Source organism: Serinus canaria, chromosome 3 (genome assembly GCF_022539315.1).
Source record: "Serinus canaria isolate serCan28SL12 chromosome 3, serCan2020, whole genome shotgun sequence".
NCBI lineage: Eukaryota > Metazoa > Chordata > Aves > Passeriformes > Fringillidae > Serinus > Serinus canaria.
Genome location: NC_066316.1, coordinates 89,582,659 through 89,604,209, shown reverse-complemented (window position 1 = coordinate 89,604,209; position 21,551 = coordinate 89,582,659). Strand labels below are relative to the sequence as shown.

At 41.5% G+C, this 21,551-nt stretch overlaps 1 protein-coding gene across 1 annotated transcript; it reads left to right on the top strand.

The window, feature by feature from the left end:
- Window positions 1–1,930: 1,930 nt before the first annotated feature.
- LOC108962763 (protein scribble homolog) lies at window positions 1,931–21,071 on the top strand. The gene is made up of 6 exons (XM_030235771.2): window positions 1,931–2,232; window positions 4,392–4,634; window positions 5,198–5,287; window positions 5,964–6,041; window positions 7,767–7,862; window positions 20,897–21,071. Exons 1-6 carry the CDS (start codon window positions 2,011–2,013, stop codon window positions 21,047–21,049), a joined length of 882 nt encoding a protein of 293 aa, XP_030091631.2. The 5' UTR covers window positions 1,931–2,010; the 3' UTR covers window positions 21,050–21,071.
- The last annotated feature ends 480 nt before the right edge of the window (window positions 21,072–21,551 follow it).

Sequence of the window (21,551 nt, the reverse complement as noted above, 5' to 3'; positions counted from 1 at the left end):
GGATGTAAAATCTACTGATGTTCATCACCTCTGCCTACAGGAGGCTGCCACTGCAGCTGAGGGTACGCCTGAAATGATGAAGGGATTGTCAGCATAAGTTGACAATTTGAAATCTGTCTGTTACTTTGAGAGAATAGTCTTTTACTGGTTTTACAGAATTTTTCAGGCTGAGTTTGAGAAGCTGTTGTTTAGGATTAGGTGTCAGGGTCAAACAAGGATGAGATGTTTTCCTGGAAGAAGTTAAATGCTTCACTGTACCCATGTTTATTTTTAGAGTGAAATTGCTTTATGACTTCCTAATGAGCTTAAAAGTTGACAAGGATTTGAGCTGTGTCTTGAAATACCCCGAACATTGAGAGATGGCACATTAGCTAGTCTGCAATACAACTGTCCAAGCCACTGGCAAACAATTTCACTGAGTGTACTGTTTGTCTGTCTGATTAGAATTGCTATCCCCCTAGTTAATATTCACAGAAAGCAAAGTTTCTGTTTAAGGTCACCCGATGTTTTCTTATTCAAGACGAGTGTGAAGAAATACCAGGAGATATCCTGCCTTGCATTTTGAATGGTCAGGAGGAAAGGGAGCCACTGCTGTGTTGTGATTGTTTGTGCTGCTTTCCCATTGATCAGCTAAATTGACAATCAGCTCCACTGTCCTGAGCAATGTGGTTTAGAATAACTAGAAATATGGGCTATTTACCAGCAAATAGCAATATCACTGAGTGTCAGTGCAGTTCAAAATGTGGTTTAACAGCAAATTTCCTGCAGGAAAAGGCCAATCATGCCTTCCTTGTACAATACAAAAAATCCTGTTATGGGGTTATCATCTCTTCAAGACTCACAGGAAGGTCTAGGCTGCTTTCCAATGAGATGCTGGGGTACTTCCATTTCCATTTCTCAGTGTTTTCAGCCATCCTAAAACTGAAAGCAAATGAAGAATCCCCAGGGGACAACCTTCTTTGGCAGCTGAAGATGAATCAGTGTGTCCAGCATGTACAGTCTTGTCCTATTTCCTTGTCTTTTTCCACCTTACATCTAATAGAGATGGTGACATCTGGGTTGCTGGTGGCAGCAGTGTCTCTGTGTGTGTGAACGTAACCATTCTGCATTTAAAAAGGAAAACAGAAACCTAAAGAACTGTTAAATCTGAATCAAATACCTGTTAAAGCATGTGAAAGTCCCCATGTCCTTCTGATTGCCCCACCACAAGCTTGCTGAAAGTTTGTTAGTTTGTTTTCTCCATTGATGTATCATATTTGTTTGGCATCAGGCTGCTTTTTGCCATTGGATTTGTATTACTGTAAGAAAATACAGAAGTGAGATTTAAAGAAAGCTTCAAAGAAAGACAAATGTTACTTTGAAAAATTAATTAATTAAAATTCAGTGAAATTTAAATATGTAAGCAACCTTGACACAACTTGTCATGTCTAAACTTCTGAGCAGGAAAGGTGGAGTATTTTGGATGCAAATAAGTAATGGACATTTTGGGATAACTGAACTATAGTCACTTTGTACATCAGCAATCCTTAAAAGATCAATTAAGTGTTGTGCTTTCTATTGGTACCATTCAACAAATGAAACATTTAATTTAATGAATAATGAAGAGGGCACTGACTTAATAGTTTTTTTAACTCAGGTCATGTTAAGGTGATGATGAGGTGGTCACTGAAGGTCTGAGTACTCTTGTTTGTTTTCTCAGTAGCACACTGTATTGAAGGCTGCTGTCCATCATTAATTCTTCTTTACGATGCTGAAGGTAGGCTTGGTCCCATGCTCTTGTAAGTCTCTAAAGGCTTCCACTATTTTCAGCAGCCTCTGCTTGCTCTTTGTATCACCAGTAACACCCATTAACTGGCAAAGGCTCTCTGTGGGACTGAAGGAACTTCTGAAGGTAAAAAAGGAAAGGCAGTATTTGCAAGGATCTAAAATACCTTGCAGAACTTGCCAGGAGTTTCTGCACTTACATACCTCATCTGCTTTCTTAAAATCTATTCATTGCCTTTTTTTTTAATGTCCTCTTTCTGTCAGGACTCTATTAAGTGGCTTCCCAAGTCTCCTAAACTGTACAGTGGCCATCACTGGAGCTCCCAGGGCTCTCGCTGGGCCTCATTGAAAGGGAAGGAAGGTTTTCCTGGTGGTAACCTGCACAAATTCAGCTCTGCTAATGGAAAATGGAGAGAAGGAAGGATCAGTCCCGAGCAAGAAGCAGAGGAACTCGAGGATCCTGATGATGTAAGTAGTCTTGAAATTGAGAGAGACAATGTGTATCTGTGAAGAGGCTGTAGCTGCTCACACTGCTGTGCAGCAGAGCACGTTGGGTTTGTGGGACCTGCACTGCTTCCACTCTCATGTCCTTGCTTGTGCAGAGGGTACAGAGCTGTGTTCAATGTCCTATTCCTTCACTTTGCTTGCAATTAATTCATCCCATCCTCAAGAGTACAGTTTGACCTGGAGGTTAAGATGAGTAACCTGAGCAGTGATGAGACACATTTTTTACTTTACTCCTGCTCACATCCCTAGTTACCAGGCTCCCTCCATCTCTTTCAGGTAAGTAGGTTGCTGGCAGCTCTTGGGGCTCAGCATCTCCCTAGGCCTGGCTGGTAGAAAAGTGAGGTTGCAGTGCTCCTGCACTGCATGTTGATTTGGGGTGCTGCTCTTCCAGGGTGCTGGTATCTGTGAGTCCCTGCCTGCTATAATTTCCCCAGCCCATGCCTGCCAGGTGCCTGTCACCTGTGCTGCAGCCTGGCTGTCCTCTTGGTCCTGGCCTGGGAAAAGGAGGTGGTGTTTGCACTCTTGCAGCCTTTCCCTTTCAGGGCATTGCTCGCCATTCTTCCTGATGTTACCTGGGAGATGAGGCAGGAATGGGGGCTCCTGCTCCTCTTCCAGGACCTCTGCTTCCCTCCTAGCCCCCGTGAGTGCTGCTGGTGTGCCCCCTCCTCCAGCCCACACTTCTGGCTCTTGCTCATGGCCTTCTTCCCTGGCACCCACAGCCCTGCAGAAGTGCCCAGGTTAGTCAGCCTGGCACTGTAAAGAGAAATCTCTCTCAAGAGAAGAAAGGTAATGAATGTTTTATGTGAGTCAAAGCTAAGCAAATTCCCTTTTAAGTGAAAGTGGGAAGCAATCATGCCTTGTATGCTTTCCCTGGGCTTGGCAAGGCTTTTTTCCATCCTAACCAAAAAGAGATTGTGGGAAAGTGCCAGTATAGATTGAAAAATAAACTGTCCAGTGGGGTTCTGCACAGCTGTTCAAGGTAATTCCACTGCTTTTTATTTTGGTATTAAACTTCCAAGCTTAGAAAAACACTTATGGGGTTTATTTTCAGAAGTGTTGATGTGTGCTTGCTGCATCATTTTACTGCCAGCAGAAGATAGAAAGATTTGGGCAGTAAGAAGATCTGATTTGACATGAACCCATCCAATTAAGGAGCAAAAATCAGCTAAATATAAGTAAAGCATTCCTAAGATGTGAACAGAATTTGAGCATTGTGTCTGAATTTAATTTAGCCCTTTGCCAGGAATAAATGATACCTGGAAAACATCACTACATTTTACAGTCAAACTTGTCTGAAGCTTTAATTATTTGGTGGATGTATTAATTGTGTATTTCTCTCTTCAAGCCCTTGTGGTTTAGCTAATCACAGGGTGACATTGTGAGCTCCTCACTGCATCTCAGAGTAGGTTAACCCTAGGGCCAGGCTTCAGAGTAGGCTTTGGTATGCATCACCTTAGAGGTTCTATTTCCAGGGGACTCCTAAATCATTTCAGTGTGCAGGTCTCCACTCACTGCCATTTGCAACTGAGGTCAATTCAATGAAACAAAGTCTTCGATGCAAAGACGTAGATGCAAGGTGGGGCCTTGCCTTCCCTCTCACACCTGTGCTCCCAAGAATGGAATGTGAGTTTTGAGGAACTGTAAGAAACATTTTATTTTCTGTATGGAAATATCTTTCCTTTGCCTTATGTGTGTGATTCCTTCCCCCAGAACAGTGGATTCAGTGCTACAGAGCTGCCAGAAGCTGTCCAAAATAGTCTCGTTCTCATGCTCTGCTATTTTCACAGGGCATTGCAGGATTTGTGCACATATGGATATGTGTGTGTTACCTGGGCTTGTGTGTGCCAGGGAATCTAGTGAAAGGATGTACAAAATCCCAGCCCTCTCCCTGTTCCTACAATTTCAACCCCAGCACTGAAGGCAGAACAGGCCCAGAGAAATAATGGTAAAAGAAATTTTTGTGTGTTTGCTGTAAAGTTCCAGTTTTGTCTTCAGTGAAATAAATTCTTTCATACAGCAGTGTGAGAGTGAGGAACAAGTTCACGTTAGCACAGGTTAGGTGTGTGTTTCAGATTCTCCTTGCTGTTTCTGTGTTTACCTTTTTTATCTTTAACCCTCAGGAACCCGTTTCCAAGTTTTCCGGCAGCCTTTTTGATAGCAAGGAAAGCCTGCGAGATCAAAGAAATACCAGAGCGACGCTTCAAGAAAAGCACAAGCTGGCCATGAAAGGGAAGGCTCCTCCAGGATCTACCAGCTCTTCCAGGGTGCAGCCACCCGTGTCAGCAGCAGGCAGCTTCCCCAGCCAGAGCGGCCGGGCCGCCGAGGAGCTGCGGGTGCTGGATGTGCCGCAGCCCCCGCTGAAGGTCTGGGGCTGCTGCAGGGGCTGGGCTTGCTGCTCCTGGGGGCTCTGCATGTCTGGGGCACTCCCTGTGCCTGTGGGGCACTCCCTGTGCCTGTGGGGGACCCCTCTTGGGTGAGGCGGTGTATGAAAGATGCAAAGAAGGGGGGGACGTTGCATGGCAGATGCAATGAAGCCTGCCTTAAGGAGAGTAAGCTGAGGGTTGTCACTGCTCCCCATGGCTGACATGGGAAAAGAATTTCCCATTAAGAAACCCCAACAAAGCCCACTTTCCTTGCAGCCGTGCATCTCACTTTATATATCCAGTTTTGGTGTTTTGAGGCCAAGTCAAAGGTACGTGCAGGTGGGCATGGAGCTGAGTCTTTGTTCAGTCCATGGTTTCAAGGCAGTGCTGATAAGTCTTGCATGTGCCAGTGTTGAAGTGTAGCACCATTTTTCACAGGGCTGGGCTCTCCAGGGGCATGTCTGTTGGTGTTCAGAGTGGGAGGCAGATTTTCAATGCTCACATAATTAATAGGCCATATTTTTGATTAAGCAGGTCACTTATCCATTATAATTCTTTTCCAGGTAACCATTACTGTGTGCAGTCAAATGGGGAGCCTTGGTATTAGCATTGCTGGTGGAAAGGGCTCATCTTCTTGTAAAGAAAGCGAAGAGGTGCATTTCATTACTAAAAATTTGTCTAGTGATTGTTAGGAATAGACTGATGAGTAGTTCCTTGAGTTACTGTATTTTGTTGTTTGCTTTCTGAGATTGTCCTTCATGTAACATTTTGGTCTTTCTAAAGCTAACGAGGTTATACACAGGTAGCTTATTTCCCAGAGTAGGATCTGGCATTAGATTTTGATGGAGGGATGCTCCAGGAGGGATGATTTGGGAGAGATACCCAAATGTAAACCAATGATTTTGCAAAGACAGCCTGATGGCTGAAACACTGTTGTCTAATTCTCACTTTCTGCCTCAGTTTGGGGTCACTCCCTTGGCAATCTACATGCCTCTCCCATCTCTTTTGCTCATGCCCAGGAGCTAACTTGATTTGAGAGAAATGTTTCACACATCTTCTCACTCATTTATCTTTTAAATAAATCTTTGTTTTCCAGTCTGTTCCCCATGGCACAGTGTAAACAATTACTGACTTTTGTTCATTGTTGTATGTGTCAGCTATGGAGGCTTTTTTTTGTCTTGCTAATGTGCTAAGGCATCTAGTTTTTAATTGTATGGAGGAAATAAAACAATAAGTCTTGAAAATTAATTACTTCCCATTTGCTTTTTATATCAATGGGCGAACAATGTGGAAACTGTCACTTCTGAAACCTGTGTTTTGTGTTACCAGGGGATCCTGATTGCACGGCTGCCAAAAGATGGTCCACCAGACTTGGCTGGTGTACAAGCAGGAGACAGAGTGGCTGAGGTAGATGGGTTGTTTGTCACTGTGGAGTGTGTTCTCTTGTTGTTGTCTTTTAATCAAACCACTTAGAGTTTGGGAACTTGGCATCCAGATCTAGGCTGGCCTTAGCTTTTTAGATGCTTGCCATTATGTAGAAGTTATAATGACATTAAATTGTTGTATTCTTTCTTATTGTGTTCTAGTTGTCAGATCTTTATGTTCAAAGAGCTTAACAAAATATCATTCACTTAAATGAATGTTTTACAAAGGAAAATAATGGTCTTAAGTGGTTATGTAAGTATAAATGAAGTATTTGATCCAAGAAGCTTTCTTGTGACATGTATTGGATTTACTACATGAGTTCATTACAGTTGCCACAAAGTAATATAAACTAGATGAGCTTGTTTCCCCAAGGTAATGTTTGGTGGGAAGAGAACAGCTCAAAATAACTCTCCTGATGGAGGCTTGCAGTGCCAAGGGATAAACGTGCTCCTTGGGCTGCTCTACCTCAAGCCTCATCTTTACTAGCAGAAGCCACATTCTTGAGCTTCAGAATTTCCCAAGAACAACAGGGAAAAAATGATCACATATAATTTTATATTATATACTTTTGATGTACTGTTTGGTTTCTACCTGCTGAGAATGGTGGAGTAGGAAGAGAACCTCTACAAAATTACTTTAAGGTGAAACTGGGCCATATTTCTTTCAGTTCTTCTCTTAAACTGTCATTTATACTTGGTTAGAGTAATAGTTTTACTCCAGCATAGTTCATGTTGAATTAAGGTGGGATTGAGCAAGAAATATTGCATGTCTGTTAAATTGTTAGGAGTAATGATACAATCTGTATCAGCCAAAGACTTTAATGATAAATTAATCTACTAATTTTGTAAAATTATGCTATGGAGTTATTAATGGAGTGTGGTGTTCCATAATATGTAAATATTGTGTTAGTTTGACAGTTCTTGAAAGGTTAATTGTAGATAAAAATCTGTATAATTTTGCATTTTTCCTTTGATGAAAGGTATTGTAATAAATGGGACAGAATGTAAATAATTCTCTACATATTTCACATTATCAGATGAGTGGGAAAAAAACACAGGATTTTTAGTTGCTGTACCTTTACCTTCTGAGCAGAGTTTCTGATCAATGTAGGATCTTAAAAATCAACCCCATTGCTCAGGTTCCTCCATGAGGCTATAATTAATTATTTATTTTGGAGACTATTTGAAATATACTAGGTGTTAATGTCTGTTTACTTAAGCAATAGTGAAATAAGTGAAAAAGAAGAAATTTTGGTTCCATCCTGTTCTGCCCTGCTGTTACTGTACAAATAGTTAGAATTTCTCCATCTCCCACAAGATGGCAGAATCATTCATCTGTTTAAAGAATATAGAAAACAGCACTCTGCTTTGTGTGTGTGTGTGTGTGTGATGAGAAGGAATTAATGGGGTGTGCTATAGAAATAGCTGCTATTCTTACCACAGGACTAATCTGTGTAAAAATAACAAGAATTTTTCTCATGACACTATGTGTTACAACTTCTTATTCTTGTACTGGTAATTTCAACAGTTCAAGTATAAAATTCACCAAAAATGGGAAACAGCAGGAATTACAATTTCATTTGCTTTTGTTATACAACCACATGTAGCAATAAGGCCAGGTGTTTGTGTACTAACTTGAGAGGGAGGGATCTCCTCTTCTTAAAGAGCATTCAGAATAAAAATGTGTTTCTGGTGTTTTCTTTTGAAGGCAACCTTTGTTTCAGAGCCTGCTGTCCTTAATGCTGGTCCTACTGAAGCTTCCCCCAAGGGCAGCCCCTCCCCAGCAGTCAACCATGTCATAACAGTAAGTAGGTTGCCCCCAGTAAATAGCAAGCCTCTCTTACCCCAAAAATTTGTGTTGTCTTAATGTTTGTGTTGTCTTTATATTAATGGTAATAAAAATTGGCACAGAACTCAACACGTGTCAAAGATCAGAGACCCACCAAGCATTTAGGTGGCTGTCACTGCAGCTGGGACATGGCTTCTGGAGGAGCTAAGCTCCTGGGAGAGCACCCCATACCAGAGCAGAGCTTTTGAAGCACTCTGGTTTGGGGACTTCAGGGTGGTGTCCATTCCCCCCAGTCTGAGTCATCATTCTGCTCTCTGGACTCTGTCTCTAGCTAAGGCAAGGAGCAGCATTTCCAGGGTCCCTCTTTTAGGAGGGAGAGGGTGAACTGCTACCTGGAGGTGACCATTTTCATCTTCTGACGGGAGGGGGAACTTGTGTCACAGGCTGAGACACGCCTGTGTTTTGGGTGAGTGGTGAGAGAAAGCTTACTGCACATGTCACAGAAGGCACAGCTGAGCCTGCAGGGTGGCTTTTAGAAATGCACTTTTTTGAGCTTCTCTAGCAAGTTCAACTTTCTGAAGACCTACCCTCATCTTGGTCATCTATGGGCACCACTGAAACTATGGCTTCACTTGGAAGATACAATAAGATCAAGGTATCTGAATAACTAAGGTCAAAAAGCATCTTACTTGTGTGGAGCTTGAAGTACCAGGAAGCAACAACTGTTCTTCCTGCAGCAAATGCCAGAGGAATGCTTTGATTCCTCTTCTTTCAGTCTTTGTTTAAATCTTTTTCCGTGAATACCATTCACAACATTTTTTGCTAATGGCAAAAAAGGAAAGTATGTGTATTATATAAAAGACTGTAATCAATGACCATATCAGTTTTTATTAACCATTCAGATAACTAATGTGATTTGTTAGTCAACTGAAAAAGTGAGCAAATAGATCATGCAACTGTTTTTCTCTGGTTTCCTGTGTTAGTCACTATTTGACATGTTGAACTACAGCTTTTGTCCATAAGGTAGACTAAGAAAGGTTTTCCCTTCTATTAGTTGCTTAAAGAAACTTATTTTGGGGCCTCTGGCCTCCAACACCATCTTGTAGATCATAATTTAGACCAGTTTTATTTTCCAGCTTAAAACACTCTCATCAATTGGGGTTTTTTTTGTCCAGTTTTACCTGGTAGCTGTTTCTTGGTCTTTATCAGCATTGCATGAAGCATGAGGCTTCCTGTTAGAGGGGCCACTGTTGGGAGGGTTTATTCATACATTGGTGGTGGCTTGGATCTGTTGCAGCAGTGTCTTTCAATATTTTCATCCAAAAAGGAGAAATTACTGTTTTTTTATGTTGTATGCCTCCCTTTAATGTTCTTCAGGTGTAGTGGGGGGAGGAGGCAGATTAGACTGAGATACTTAGAGCAGAGTACTCAGAGGGAGTCAAGTGGCTGAATATGTCCCAAGTGTCAAAAATGCAAATCCTTTTGTGAAGAAACATTTGTATTTCTGGTTTTGTTTCTTTTTTGAAATCAAAATCTTGGTGCTGTAGCAAATGGTACATGTTATTGCCTGTAACCTGGAGCAGCATTCATCAATTTTAGGGATTATGGGCTTGTGGGGAGTATTCTGCTGACTTGGAACTGTTCAATTTCTCATCTGTTCTCACTTTGAAGTCCCTCTTATTTCTCAGTAACTGAAGGAAATCCTATTATCTGAAAAATGTTTAGAGCCTGGCTTCTCATGGAGGACTTGCTTTGCATGTTCAGACAGGCAGGTGGTGATAGGACCTTAATGTAGAATCTTCTTCTGTGCTAGAAATATGGGAAGGTTCATTTCCTTTGTGTTTCTGATCAGGTTTCAATAGAAGATGGTTGTGTCTACATCAAGGGAGGGAAGGATTGAGGCATAGTGGCAGAGAAAACAGAGACTCCTATTACTATTCTGCAAAATCTGAGTATGTGCCAGATGGTGTCATCTTTCTTCTCCCTCTCTTCCATGTCATCATCCTGCCTTCCAGCAGATAATGTCTTCATCTGTTTATTTTTGTTGAATTTTAATAAGCATCCTCTTTGCATATGCTCTCTGTGATAATATTTGTCTCATTCTTGCTTGCCACAGCCCACCCCATCTCTGAGCCAGCTGCTCTGGCATTACAGCAGGCAATGCTGCTGCCAGGTTCAGGTTTCCTCTCTGCTTTCCACAGGCTTGGTTGCTCTAACTGCTTCTAAAAGGCTCATGTAATTGTTAACTCATCCAGCCAAACTCAATTTTAAACCTTTTGTGTCAGCTTTAAGATTTCATGACAGTGTGAATGACCAGTAATTAATTGGACAAACTAAATGTTCTTTCACAGTGAGTCATTGTTTTGCAAAGGAAAAATGAGAATCTTCCTTGGTTTTAATTATAATTGAGTATTTTGCTGACATGTAGATAGAGGGCTCAGAACTTTAATTATTTAAAGTAGATAGTTTTTGCATACAGTACATTATAGACTTGCCTCAGTTATGGAGCACCTCAAAATTATGAAAATACACTTTATTTAATATATATAAAAATTTACAAACATTTGAATTTAACCTAAACAAAAAAAAAAAATCAGGGATATAAACAAATGCCCATTCTGACTTTAACAGAAGGAACTATAACTTGGGTTATGAAGTCTTCATTTCCAGTTTTGTTATTCTTTCCTATCTATCCTCTCAAACATAGAGCCAACTCTTCACAATCTTTCTCCACCATAAATATTTTCATTCAACCTCTGACTGAAATTCCCAGAGGATTTTGTCTGACTGAATGGAGAGTGTTCACAGGTTTCAGCATTTTTTATAATTTCATAACATGCATCATCATGCCATCTTCTTTGACTCATTTTTGGGGCTATTAACATAATAAGGATATTAGGTAGTTTGTAATTAATATCAAGTCTTCAAGATATTTCAGTCTAGTATTTAACTTAAATTCTTAGCATATTATTTGATTTAATTGTATGCCTTTGCCCTGGGAATTTCCTCAATTATATTTTTTCATTTAGTTCACCAGGGGTACAAGTGTCACTGATACTGGGATTTTCAAGGAAGGGTAAAGTAAGAATTACTAGTTAAAAGTGATTGTGTGGATAAATAAATAAAAGGTGAAGCTTACATACTAAAAAAATCTGAAGAACTTCTTTAGAAGGCTAAAAAAGCCAAATTTTTTGGCTGCTCTGTTAAAGATACCAAAGAGATACCAAATGTTCCTAAATCTGCTGAGAAAACAGACAAGTGTACTAGAACCTGTTACATGTATCAAAATGAAATCTTCTTGTGCCTGCAGAAGGTGCATAAGCAGGTGCACCATCTCTCACAGGATGCAGTTGCAGGTCTTCTGCCTTTGTCTCATATTGTTCATGTGCAAGTTGTGAGAAGTATTACATGGATGAGAATCCCAGTAGATCTACCTTCTTCATTTCCAGCTGATAAAGACTTTCCAAGAAAAAACCTTGATCCACTTACATTAGTTAAAAATCTTCAAAAATCGAATTATCAAGCCCTTTCTTAATTCGTCTGAGCATGTTCTAAACATATCAGGAAATTGAAATCATACAGCATAAAATAAAACTTGCATTTCTTTAATCATTGTCTTTGTTGAATTCTAAAAGCAAAGCCAGTGGAGTACTCAGGTCAGAGGAGCAGAATAAAAGGAGACAACTAAAGTCAGATTCAGAATGTCCTTATCATGAACAAAGCCAGGTTTCTTCTTAAGCTTGTTCCAAACAGGAAAGACCTTGCTCACATCACATACAGTGTTTGACTGACCTATAGCACTATAAGATCTACTGCTTCAAGTTTCTTATGAGGAACTGCTTTATCCCTTCTCCAAAACATTTTCCTGGCTCTTTTAATCTTGTCAGGTAAGGGTGTTGGTGTTTTTATGTTATTCTTTTTTCTCTTCTGACAAGCTGAGTTTGTTTAAGAAGTCAGGAATCTGACTGTCCCTTGCATCTGCCTTGCATCTTGTGCAGGTTTCCATATGTTTCTAAAGAAGCCTGTGAGCCTTGTTGGGTGAGGTAACCTCAGTCATCCTGTGAGCTCCAGTGGAGTGTGAGCACCCATGTGCCATGGGACTGCCTCCTCCATTTCATCTCCTGGTTTGCTTCTGCTTTTATCTAAGCAGCTGAGTATTTCTGAGTCGTGATGAAAGATGGAACATAAAAGGTCTGTGTTGTAGATATTGTGTTGGCCTCCACAGTGTAGTGGGTAGGGAACTTATTTAGTGAATTTGAAATTAAGTTCCTGCTCCCAACAAATGCTTCTGTTTGCACAGTGAATCTTTTTCCTCTCTTCCTTTTAAGTAGTTTTCTCACACGCTCAGTCAAAACTGACTCATTTCAAACTTTAAGTTCTTCATTTTTGCAGAGCTTGTAATTAACAATGCTAAATAGGAAAAACCTTTTAAAAAGACAGAACGTTAATTGATCTTTTCAAGTTACCATATTAAAATATGTCCAAGTTAGAGAAAATCTACAAAGTGAGCCCATCATAGGGTAGACAATATAAGCACTGCAGACAATATAAGCAAAAGCATAAAAAAGACAAACAGGCTCAAGCAAGGCACCTTGAACTGTGCTGTAGAATAGCTTATTATTTGAGAATAAAAGAGGATAAGTATTTAAAGAACTACACAAATAATAAACAATGTCCTCCCTGGTGAAAGGCATCCTCATGGACTCTGGGAGAACTGCAGGGGAACAGACTGCACTGAGTTCCTGCAGGCTTCCAGACAGCCACTGCCTTCCACAGGGGTGATGAGTTTTCTTCAAAAAATCCAAGGGTTGGCAGCTTTTACCACGGGTAGCACTGCTTATGGGGGCAATGCCTTTTAAGGCTCTTGATGTGGTCAGAGCAATGCATTTTCTTTGATGTTTTCATAGCATCAGGCCATAAATGATCACTCACTTAGATGAAAATCTACAAGTCAGGTTCCAGTGTCAGGGAAGTCACTATCCAGTGGTACATTAGAAGATGAAAGAAATGGACCAAGGACAATTTTTCATACACAATTTGAATCATATAAAAGCCTTTTGTGCTTGACAGCATTGCAGATATGACATGATGAGAATTGATCTTCCATTTTTGTGTTGAGTTCGACAGAGCTCCATCTCTCTTGTCTTGTGCATTGCCCTTGGGAGGCACTTGGCAGAGAGCAAGAACAGAAAGAAGCTTTGCTCTAAATGTGACATGACCAAATGTTATATATACTGCATGCTGGAAGACAGATGAAACATGCAAGATGTTCTCTTGCTATTCCAAGAAGTAGAGAAAATACTCAGTTTTAAAACTGGCCTATAAAATATATCAATACCTAGAAAATTCCCACTGAGGAAATTTGCACAGAATCATAGATTGGCTTGGGTCAGAATGTACCTTTAAAGGCCATCTTGTACCCCACTTGTAGTGACCAGGGACATCTTCCACTAGAACAGGTTGCTCAGAGCCCTGTCCAACCTGTCCTTGAATATTTCCAGGAATGGGGAATCCACATCTCTCTGAGCAAGCTGTTCCATTGTTTTACTGCTTGTCTGGTTCACTGACTTGCAGGAAATCATACTGGGCTAAATTAGATTTTGGAGTTAATCACTGTGCACAGTGTGGGAACAACAACAATGCAGAGGGATGGGCTGGTGGGGTAGCTGCTGCTCAGGTCCCTCTCCAGGCTGCTGCACACAAAACTGAGGCAGCACTTCCAAAAGCATGGTGCCAGAGCTCCTCTGTCAGTGCTTGAGAGTGGTGTGGCTGCTCCAAGGGCAAGGATGAATGAATTATGTGCTGCCCTTTCCCAGCCCCAAGCAACAAAAGGTGTTGCCATGAGCCAGTTGCTCCCTGAGGGCAGCAGCACAGGTCACACACATTTCCTTCTGCAGAGGTCTTCTGTGGCCAAATGTATTGAGGTGCTTCATCCATGCCTCACCAAAGAGTTATCTTCCCCAGAGTGTAGGAGAGGTTTATACCTCTGTCTCCATCTGACTTTACAATTTCTGGGCTTTGGCCAGAGGTCAAACACAGCAGTAAAACAGCAGTAAAATGGCATTGTAGAGTGCTGGGGAGAGGGATGCAGCCAGGGATTTCTACGACCAGGAGAGTTGAGAGCACCATAAAACACGTAAAACACCTGCTTAGTGAAACGTCCCTGATATGCTGTGAAAGGGGAGCTGTGTTGAACGCCTGGACAGGGTTTCCAGGTTCCTGTGTTCTCATACACAGCTGGGCATCAGCTGGTTTCTGTCCCCTTGGCCCTGCCCCAGCTGTGCCCTGGCTGCTGTGCCCACTCCCACCTGGAGCTGGGGTTGCTTGTGAGTGATGAACTGGATCTCGTTCTCTCTTGTATTTCCTTGTTCCTTTCTGGGGAGAAGGTTGGTTTTCTCTATTGCTGCTGATATCAGTTAAGAACAGCATCAGATGCTGGTTTGTTGTGAACTGTGCAGCTCAGGTCTGCCCTTTCTCTGCTGTTCTGTTGGATGCATTTTTGCATCCTCTTTTAAAATTTTTTTTTTTAAAGTCCAGTTGTGTAATATTTTTTAGGCATGAGTAAATGCCCTACTTTAATAAATTAGATTTAGACAGTTTCTTCTGTGAATACAGTCATTATCAAATGTCATCTTTTCCATCTAGCAAAGGACTGTTTCCATTGTTTAGTGAGAAGTCTAAATTTCCTGTTCAGGTCTAAAAACCTACTTCCATCCCCAGCGATGGCGAAACAGGTAAGACCAAGTAAGAAATCATAACATTGTTCATGAGGTTTACATAAACCCCTACACATGCTCTCAACTGTTGATAATTTTGTTTTCCCCTGTTTTCCCCAGTTAAGGGTACCATCCTTAGCAGTGCAGTCACTGCAGATCAGCTGTAAAGTCAAATTTTAAAAATATGCATGATTTAAATACAAATTTCAATATGAGCAGGGCTAGGCAGGCATCCCTATTACAGGTATTTTCTAGCTGGGGAACATTTTCTTTTAAATTTACCTGTTGGAACTAGAGTTAAAAGTATGTCTGGTTTTCTTGCTAAAAAAGGTCAATCCAAATTCTTTCTTCCTGCCCTTATTCCATCAAACGTTAGCCTTTCATGTGTCATTTCACCTTCTGATTTGTAGCCTCTGTCCCCAGCAGCTGGCCTTGCTGCCAGCTGTGATTTGCCCTGTCGCTGCTGGCTATGCCTTTGATGAGAATCTTGGCTTGTAGCTGTGGCTGTTGCCTTGAGAACTCCCCTCTCTGGTTGATATTGGAGTATGGATCTGTGGGCTGGCAGAGGCCAGGGGAAGGGAAAGGCTCATAAAAGAAAAACAAGATGATGGGGTTTGTTCTGTTCAGTTTTAGTTTTGAAAAAAATGATACAAAGACATAATGAACTGTCTTTTGGGGACTGTTCTGCAACGTTTTGGACAGACAATTTGACTAGAAGTAAGCAAGGAAAGCATCTGGAAATTAAATATAACTGGATGTTAACCTGTTGGCAAGACATCTAATTTATCACGTTTTATTTTAAAAACTGCTTTCAAGCATCATAGCTAGTTGTGGGATTGTTTCTATCCCGTTTCAGTATGAAAGAATTTTTGCAGCAACACTGCAGCTGAATTGTCCCTAGTTGTTTAGATGGCTTTATTTTACTTCTTCCTGCAGAGGTCCAGGAGTGCACGGGCAGCCCCCGGTCTGTGCTCCAGCTGAAGGACTCTGAGTTTCAGTGTAGGCTGTTAATCCCATTAAATGAGTGTGTCTGAAATAATTTGATTTTCAGTTATGTGTGATTCAAACAAAACTGAATTTAAGTGTAGAAAGTCTTAGTGGTTTTGTTAAGAAAAGTGACACAAACAAGGTAATGGAAGAAGTTTCCACAGAGAGCCCACTGGTTTTGCTACAGGACATGTCCATTTTGAAGTTTACTTTTTAGGCACTGAAAATGTAATTTTGGGGGAAAATGAAAAAATAGTAACTTGTTTCAAGTAATTAATGATGCATTTTTCTGGAAAAGTATTCTATTTATTTTGACAGTTTGAGATTGAATAGTAGTTCCAATATTATTTAAGTAATGATATTTAAAGCATGATGATAGAAAGTGAGTAGGAGGACTTTGCAATTTCAACAGAAGAATTTTAAACAAGCTCAAACACTGCTGAGTAACCACCAGTGGAGAAAACAATGGAATAATAGAAAATCTAGATAATTTGTCCTCCTACACTGGCATCAATTTTTTTTGCAGAATTATCTTCAGAAGATGGAAGTTTCACACCTTCCCACATGCCTTAAACAAGCAACTCAGGTGCCTGTACTGGAAGGGTTTTCCATTGCCATCCTGAATGTCTCTGTGTTGCCCTGTCTGTAATGGGCAGTGGAAATAGTTTTCTTCCTCTTTGCTGTGCCATTTTTTCACATAGGAAATCTGTTCTATCTTCCCTCAGTCATGCTGCCCCAGGAAATTACGTTCAAATACAAATAGTAAAGAAAAGCTCCAAGAGCAAAGCTTGCCTATTTAATAGGGTAATGCTGAGGTCAGTGAAGATAAGCAGGGAAATAAGAAAGTGAAGGTAAAATCCCTCTGGGATTCTGGGAAGAGAAGCACTGGGTTTGAGAAAAGGATAGAGCAAAATATAATGCAAGTTTAGAGTTGTTGAGTTTTGTTACTTTCATTTGTTTGTGGTTTGTTTTGTTGTTGTTGTTATTTTGTTTTGTTTTAACAAAACAGAAAGAGTAAAGGAAGCTGATAAAGCTTATATAGTGATGCTCCTGGAGCTTGAATGTGAAGGCAGTGATAGAGGGTGCTGGGTTCTTAGGGGATGGTTGGGGAAGGTGGTTAGGCCACTGTGGTTAGAAATGTGATGTGTGTTGCTTCCATCCATTTTGTGTTGTTTTGCTTTATAGAGGAGCTTGATTGATAACTTTTGCTGCAAGGAGAGAGAGACTAGAGGCCTGACCCTGAGCCTCTTTTCATTGAATTAGACCTTGAACAAATGCATGCTCTGTTACTTAGTTGTATTTGCAATTGCAAAGTTGGCACCATCCTCAGCTGGGAGTTGTTTTTCTCATTGGTCCCCATGATTCAGATTTGAGGAAGTGGGCTCCTCAGCACCCCATCAGGGAGAGAGGCACACAGGAGGATGACTGGCTGCAGGGGAAGGAGCACCATGGTGCAGGGACAGTAGTGGCATGGGATCCCATGGGGTTTCAGAGGGAGAGTGGGCAGGGAGATGTGCAGGAAGCAGAGGGGCAGAGATCCAGTTGCACTTGGACCAGGGCATTTGACTTGTTAGAAAGACTCAACAGAATGTCTCCAAATCTGTGAGAATCAGTCTGTGTGAGCTTTCACCTGCCTGGAGAGGGCACAGAGGGGCTGCTGTAGATCTCACCTCAGCACACCCTTTTCCTGGGAGTGCAGGTTTCCAGCCTCTGCAGCACCTCTGGGCTGAGACACTGTTCAGCCTCTGCTGTAGAAAATTGGTTGTTCATTTAGTGTTGCTTCCTTTTCACCTGCAGCAACATGAAACACTAGATGTAAGACTTCCCCAACAGCATGTGTTTTCTGGAGCAGTTACCACAATCACCTCAGAAATGTTGAAGGAGCACTTTTCATCAATTAAATTTATTTTATAATTTTCAGACCTAGTTCCATCATAATATTTGAAAGATAGTATGCAAGCAGTCACGAAATGTTTGAAAAAAATCTCTTTTGGAGATTTAGTTTTAGTTCTTTGGAAACTGGGCAGCAGGATTCCATGCTGAAAAAGAGTACTTAAAAGACTAATATTCAGAATGGCTAAGATCTGTTCTTCAAAATGACAAAAGATACAGGTGACTCAGCATTGCTATTGAGATACATGTCAGCCATGGGGAGGTGTGCACATAGCTATTTTTGAGCAGCACAGTACACAAAGAAAATTCTTCCCTGAGCTGTGAACTGACAGCTCAATGAAATGCAAAGCCTGGTCCTGGATATGACCCCAGGTAACTTAGAGCACAGACCTCTGCAGTAGTTCTTGAGGTGTCAGACCTTCATTATGTGACCCAGCAAAGCACCTGTATGTGTAGGTGTGCATTTGCTGCACTGCAAAGCAGCTGGCTGTTTTCAAGCGAGAAGGAAAGCTTGCTTATGTCATGTGTGCATGACAAAAACACACCTTCCCAGGACTTGTAGCTTTGCCAGTGCTTGGGATCCATATAGGTTATTTAAAGCTTCCAGAAATGTGCCCTTCTTAGTTTAAACAGAAGAAGGGGGAAAAAAGGTATATAATTGGGTGCTAGTACACCAGGGTATGCACTAAATTTATACATGGTTTTAAAATTAGTTTGCATCTATCAGGGGTGAGATTCAGCTCTGCACTGACACCTGCACTTTGGTGTCTGTGTGTAGTGGGCTGTGAGCTGAGGGGAGTCAGACCTAGTGTCAGGGGAGCCTGGGGAATAATTCATTTTACTTCAGTGCAGAAACCCCCTGGCTGAAAGTGCAAGACCACAAAGCATCTGTATGCTTGTGTCATTTCCTAAATTAAATAATGTACAGTGAGGAAATAATAGATAAACAATCAAATTGTGTGATGTCAGTATTAAATGTTCTCATGAAGTAGAGGTGGCTGATAAATAAGAAATTCTAACTTTCCTGAAAATTTTCACGCTGCTAGTAATTTAGCTACTTTATTTATTACACATCATCATCTTACCTGTTTGTTAGATACATTGGCTCACCCTTATATGTTTTCATTAAATGTTAAACCTTTTTTTGGAAAGCAGTAAAAAAGAGGATGATTTTGTGCATCAGAGTGAAATTTGTAATAATCTATTCATTGATGAAAACAATTACTGATACATTATATGACTATACATCAAGAACCTGACACTGTTTTTTTTTCCTCAGTTGCAGCATTTAAATGAATTTTAAAACATTGCAATACGATTCTCAAAGAACACAAAGTTCTTGTCCAAAAAAAAAAAAAAAAGAACCAAATCCATGTATGCATATTTTACTTACAAATTTAAACATTTATATTTTCGCTTAATGTTTCCCTTAAATATGTTTTGTCAGTAAAGAAACTGAAATACCCAATTTTTCAACGATCAATAATTGATATGATTTATGGTTCTTAATTAATCCTTTATTGCTTTCAGGGGGTTGAATTGAATGAATTATGAAGTTAAATTAATTTTTCATATTTACTTGTCTTTATTTTTAAAGAGTATCTTAATCTTTTTTTCACTAGAGGAGGTTTTTTAAAAGATTAGTTAATGAGAGGAAAAGGCAATTTATCCTAATTTGGCTTCATCAATGGCTTTTTGGCATAAACCAAAAAATGAAAGGAGGACTAAGGGGAATCATCCTTTATTGGAAGTGGTGAGAAACAGAGACAAAGGATAAGGAAAAGTCTGAGGTGCTTAATGCCTTCTTTGCCTGAGTCTTTAATAGCAAGACCAGTTGTTCTCCGGGTGCCAGTCCCCTGACCTGTAACACAAGGATAGGGAGAATCATGAGAGCCCCCTAATCCAAGGGGAAGTATCCAACACCTGCTGCACAAGTTAGACACACACAGGTCCATGGGGAATCCAGCCAGGGGTACTGACTGTGCTGGTGAAGTGCTCCCGAGCCCCTTTCATCCTCCCTTGGCACTCCTGGCTAACTGGGCAGCTCCCAGCTGACTGGAAGTTGGCAAATGTGATTCCCATCTAGAAGAGGGGCTGGAAGGAGGATCCAGGAAACTTCAGCCTGACTGACCTTCTATGACAAAGGGACCCCCTTAGATGATGTCTACCTAGAATTTAATAAAGCCTTTGACTTAATTTCCCAGAGCATTCTCCTGGAGAACCTGGCTGCTGATGGTTTGGACAGGGACACTGTTGCTGGGTGAAAAGCTGGCTGGATGGCCAGGCCCAGAGGATGCTGATGAATGGTGCTACATTCAGCTGGTGGCTGGTCACTGGTGGTGTTTCCCAGGACTCAGTACTGGGGCCAGTCCTCTTCAATATCTTTATCAATGATCTGGATGAGGGGACTGAGTGCCCCCTCAGTAGGTTTGCTGGTGACACCAGGCTGGGTGGGAGTGTTGATCTGCTGGGGGGCAGGAAGGTTCTGCAGAGGGATTTGGACAGGCTGGATTGATGGTCCAAGGCCAGTGGTGTGAGGTTCAATGAGGCCAAGTGTCAGGTTCTGTCCTTCAGTCACCACAGCCCCATGCAGAGCTACAGGCTGGAGACAGAGTGGAAAAGGACCTGGGGGTGCTGGGCTTCAGCTGGCTGAGCATGAGCCAGTGTGTGCCCAGGAAGGCCAGTGGCATCCTGGCCTGTACCAGCAATAGTGTGGCCAGCAGGAGCAGGCAGGGATTGTCCCCCTGCACTCAGCACTGCTGAGGCCACAGCTCCAGTGCTGGGTCCAGTTCTGGGTCCCTCACTGTGAGAAAGGCACTGAGGGGCTGGAGCCAGTCCAGGGAAGGGCAGTGGAGCTGGTGAAGGGTCTGGAGCACAAGTGCTGTGAGGAGCAGCTGAGGGAGCTGGGGGTGTTTAGCCTGGAGAGGAGGAGGCTCAGGGGAGACCTTATCACTGTCTGCAGCTGCCTGAAAGGAAATTGTAAAAAGCTGGGGTTTGGTCTCTTCTGCCATGTAACAAGTGACAGGGCAAGAGGAAATGCTCTGAAGTTGTGCCAGGGTAGGTTCATACTGGATATTAGAAAAAGTCTTTTATAGTAGGTTTATATTGGAAATTAGAAAAAAGTCTTTACAGAATGGGTGTTCAAACATCAGAACACATTGCCCAGGGAAGTGGCTGAGTCACCATCCCTGGAGGTATTTAAAAGACATGTAGCTGTGGCACTTAAGGACATAGTTTAGTGGTGGGCTTGGCGGTGCTGGGTTAGTAGTTGGACTTGATGATGTTAAATGTCTTTTCTAACCTAAACAATTCTGTCATTCTCTATGGTGTTATACCTCTCACATATTTTTTTCTCATCACCTGTTTCCCCTGTCCCTTTAAAATATTCCTATTAAACACTTCCCTGCTCTTGATGTGATTCTCTTCTCTGAAATCTTTCCCATCTTGCTGAAGATACCTCGGATAATCCTCACGCGCCCATCCACTTCTGACGAAGATGCCGACCAGTTGCCCCCCGACCCTGAGGACTTTGAGCCCGAGGAGCCTGACAGCACAGAAGGCCATGTCTATTCAGACTGTCTGAGCAGTGCTTTCTATCCTCCCTAATAAAGAAAGTACTTTTCTGGCAGGAGTCCATGGGTGGTTTTCTTTCCCATTGTTTGATTACATTTAATGTAGTACTTGAACCGCTATGCCTTATTTATAGTGAAAACCATGACGTGGAGAATGGATTTGTGGGGAGAGCCCTGCTTGTATTTCTTTGCCTTGAACTTCCTTCAGCAAGAACTTGTGAACCTGAAATGAAATGCACTGGGTCAGGTTTTGTGAATATCACCACATGTTTTGGTAGCCACTTGTAAAGGTACCCTGCAGCACCTAAATGTAATGGAGAAAAAAGCAGGTGATTTTTGTTCAGAAGGTACTTTACCCATTTGGAAACACACTGAAAACAATTGTATAGTTGGGTGGGATTTTTAAAATCTTGTGTCCATGATTTGTCTATACAGCTCATCCTTCCATCTCCCCCCAGGTTCCTTTGATTTGTCCCTTTTTAATGTCATTTTCTATGAGAATTTAAAAAAAAAATCTGTCTTTAAATAGTCCTGGT

Excerpts from the sequence above, each read along its gene's own strand:
- LOC108962763 (XM_030235771.2), top strand. The coding sequence starts at position 2,011 with ATGTCCTCTTTCTGTCAGGACTCTATTAAGTGGCTTCCCAAGTCTCCT. Across the intron at positions 4,635-5,197 it reads TGCCGCAGCCCCCGCTGAAG|GTAACCATTACTGTGTGCAG; the intron begins GTCTGGGGCTGC and ends ATTCTTTTCCAG. Across the intron at positions 5,288-5,963 it reads CTTGTAAAGAAAGCGAAGAG|GGGATCCTGATTGCACGGCT; the intron begins GTGCATTTCATT and ends TTGTGTTACCAG.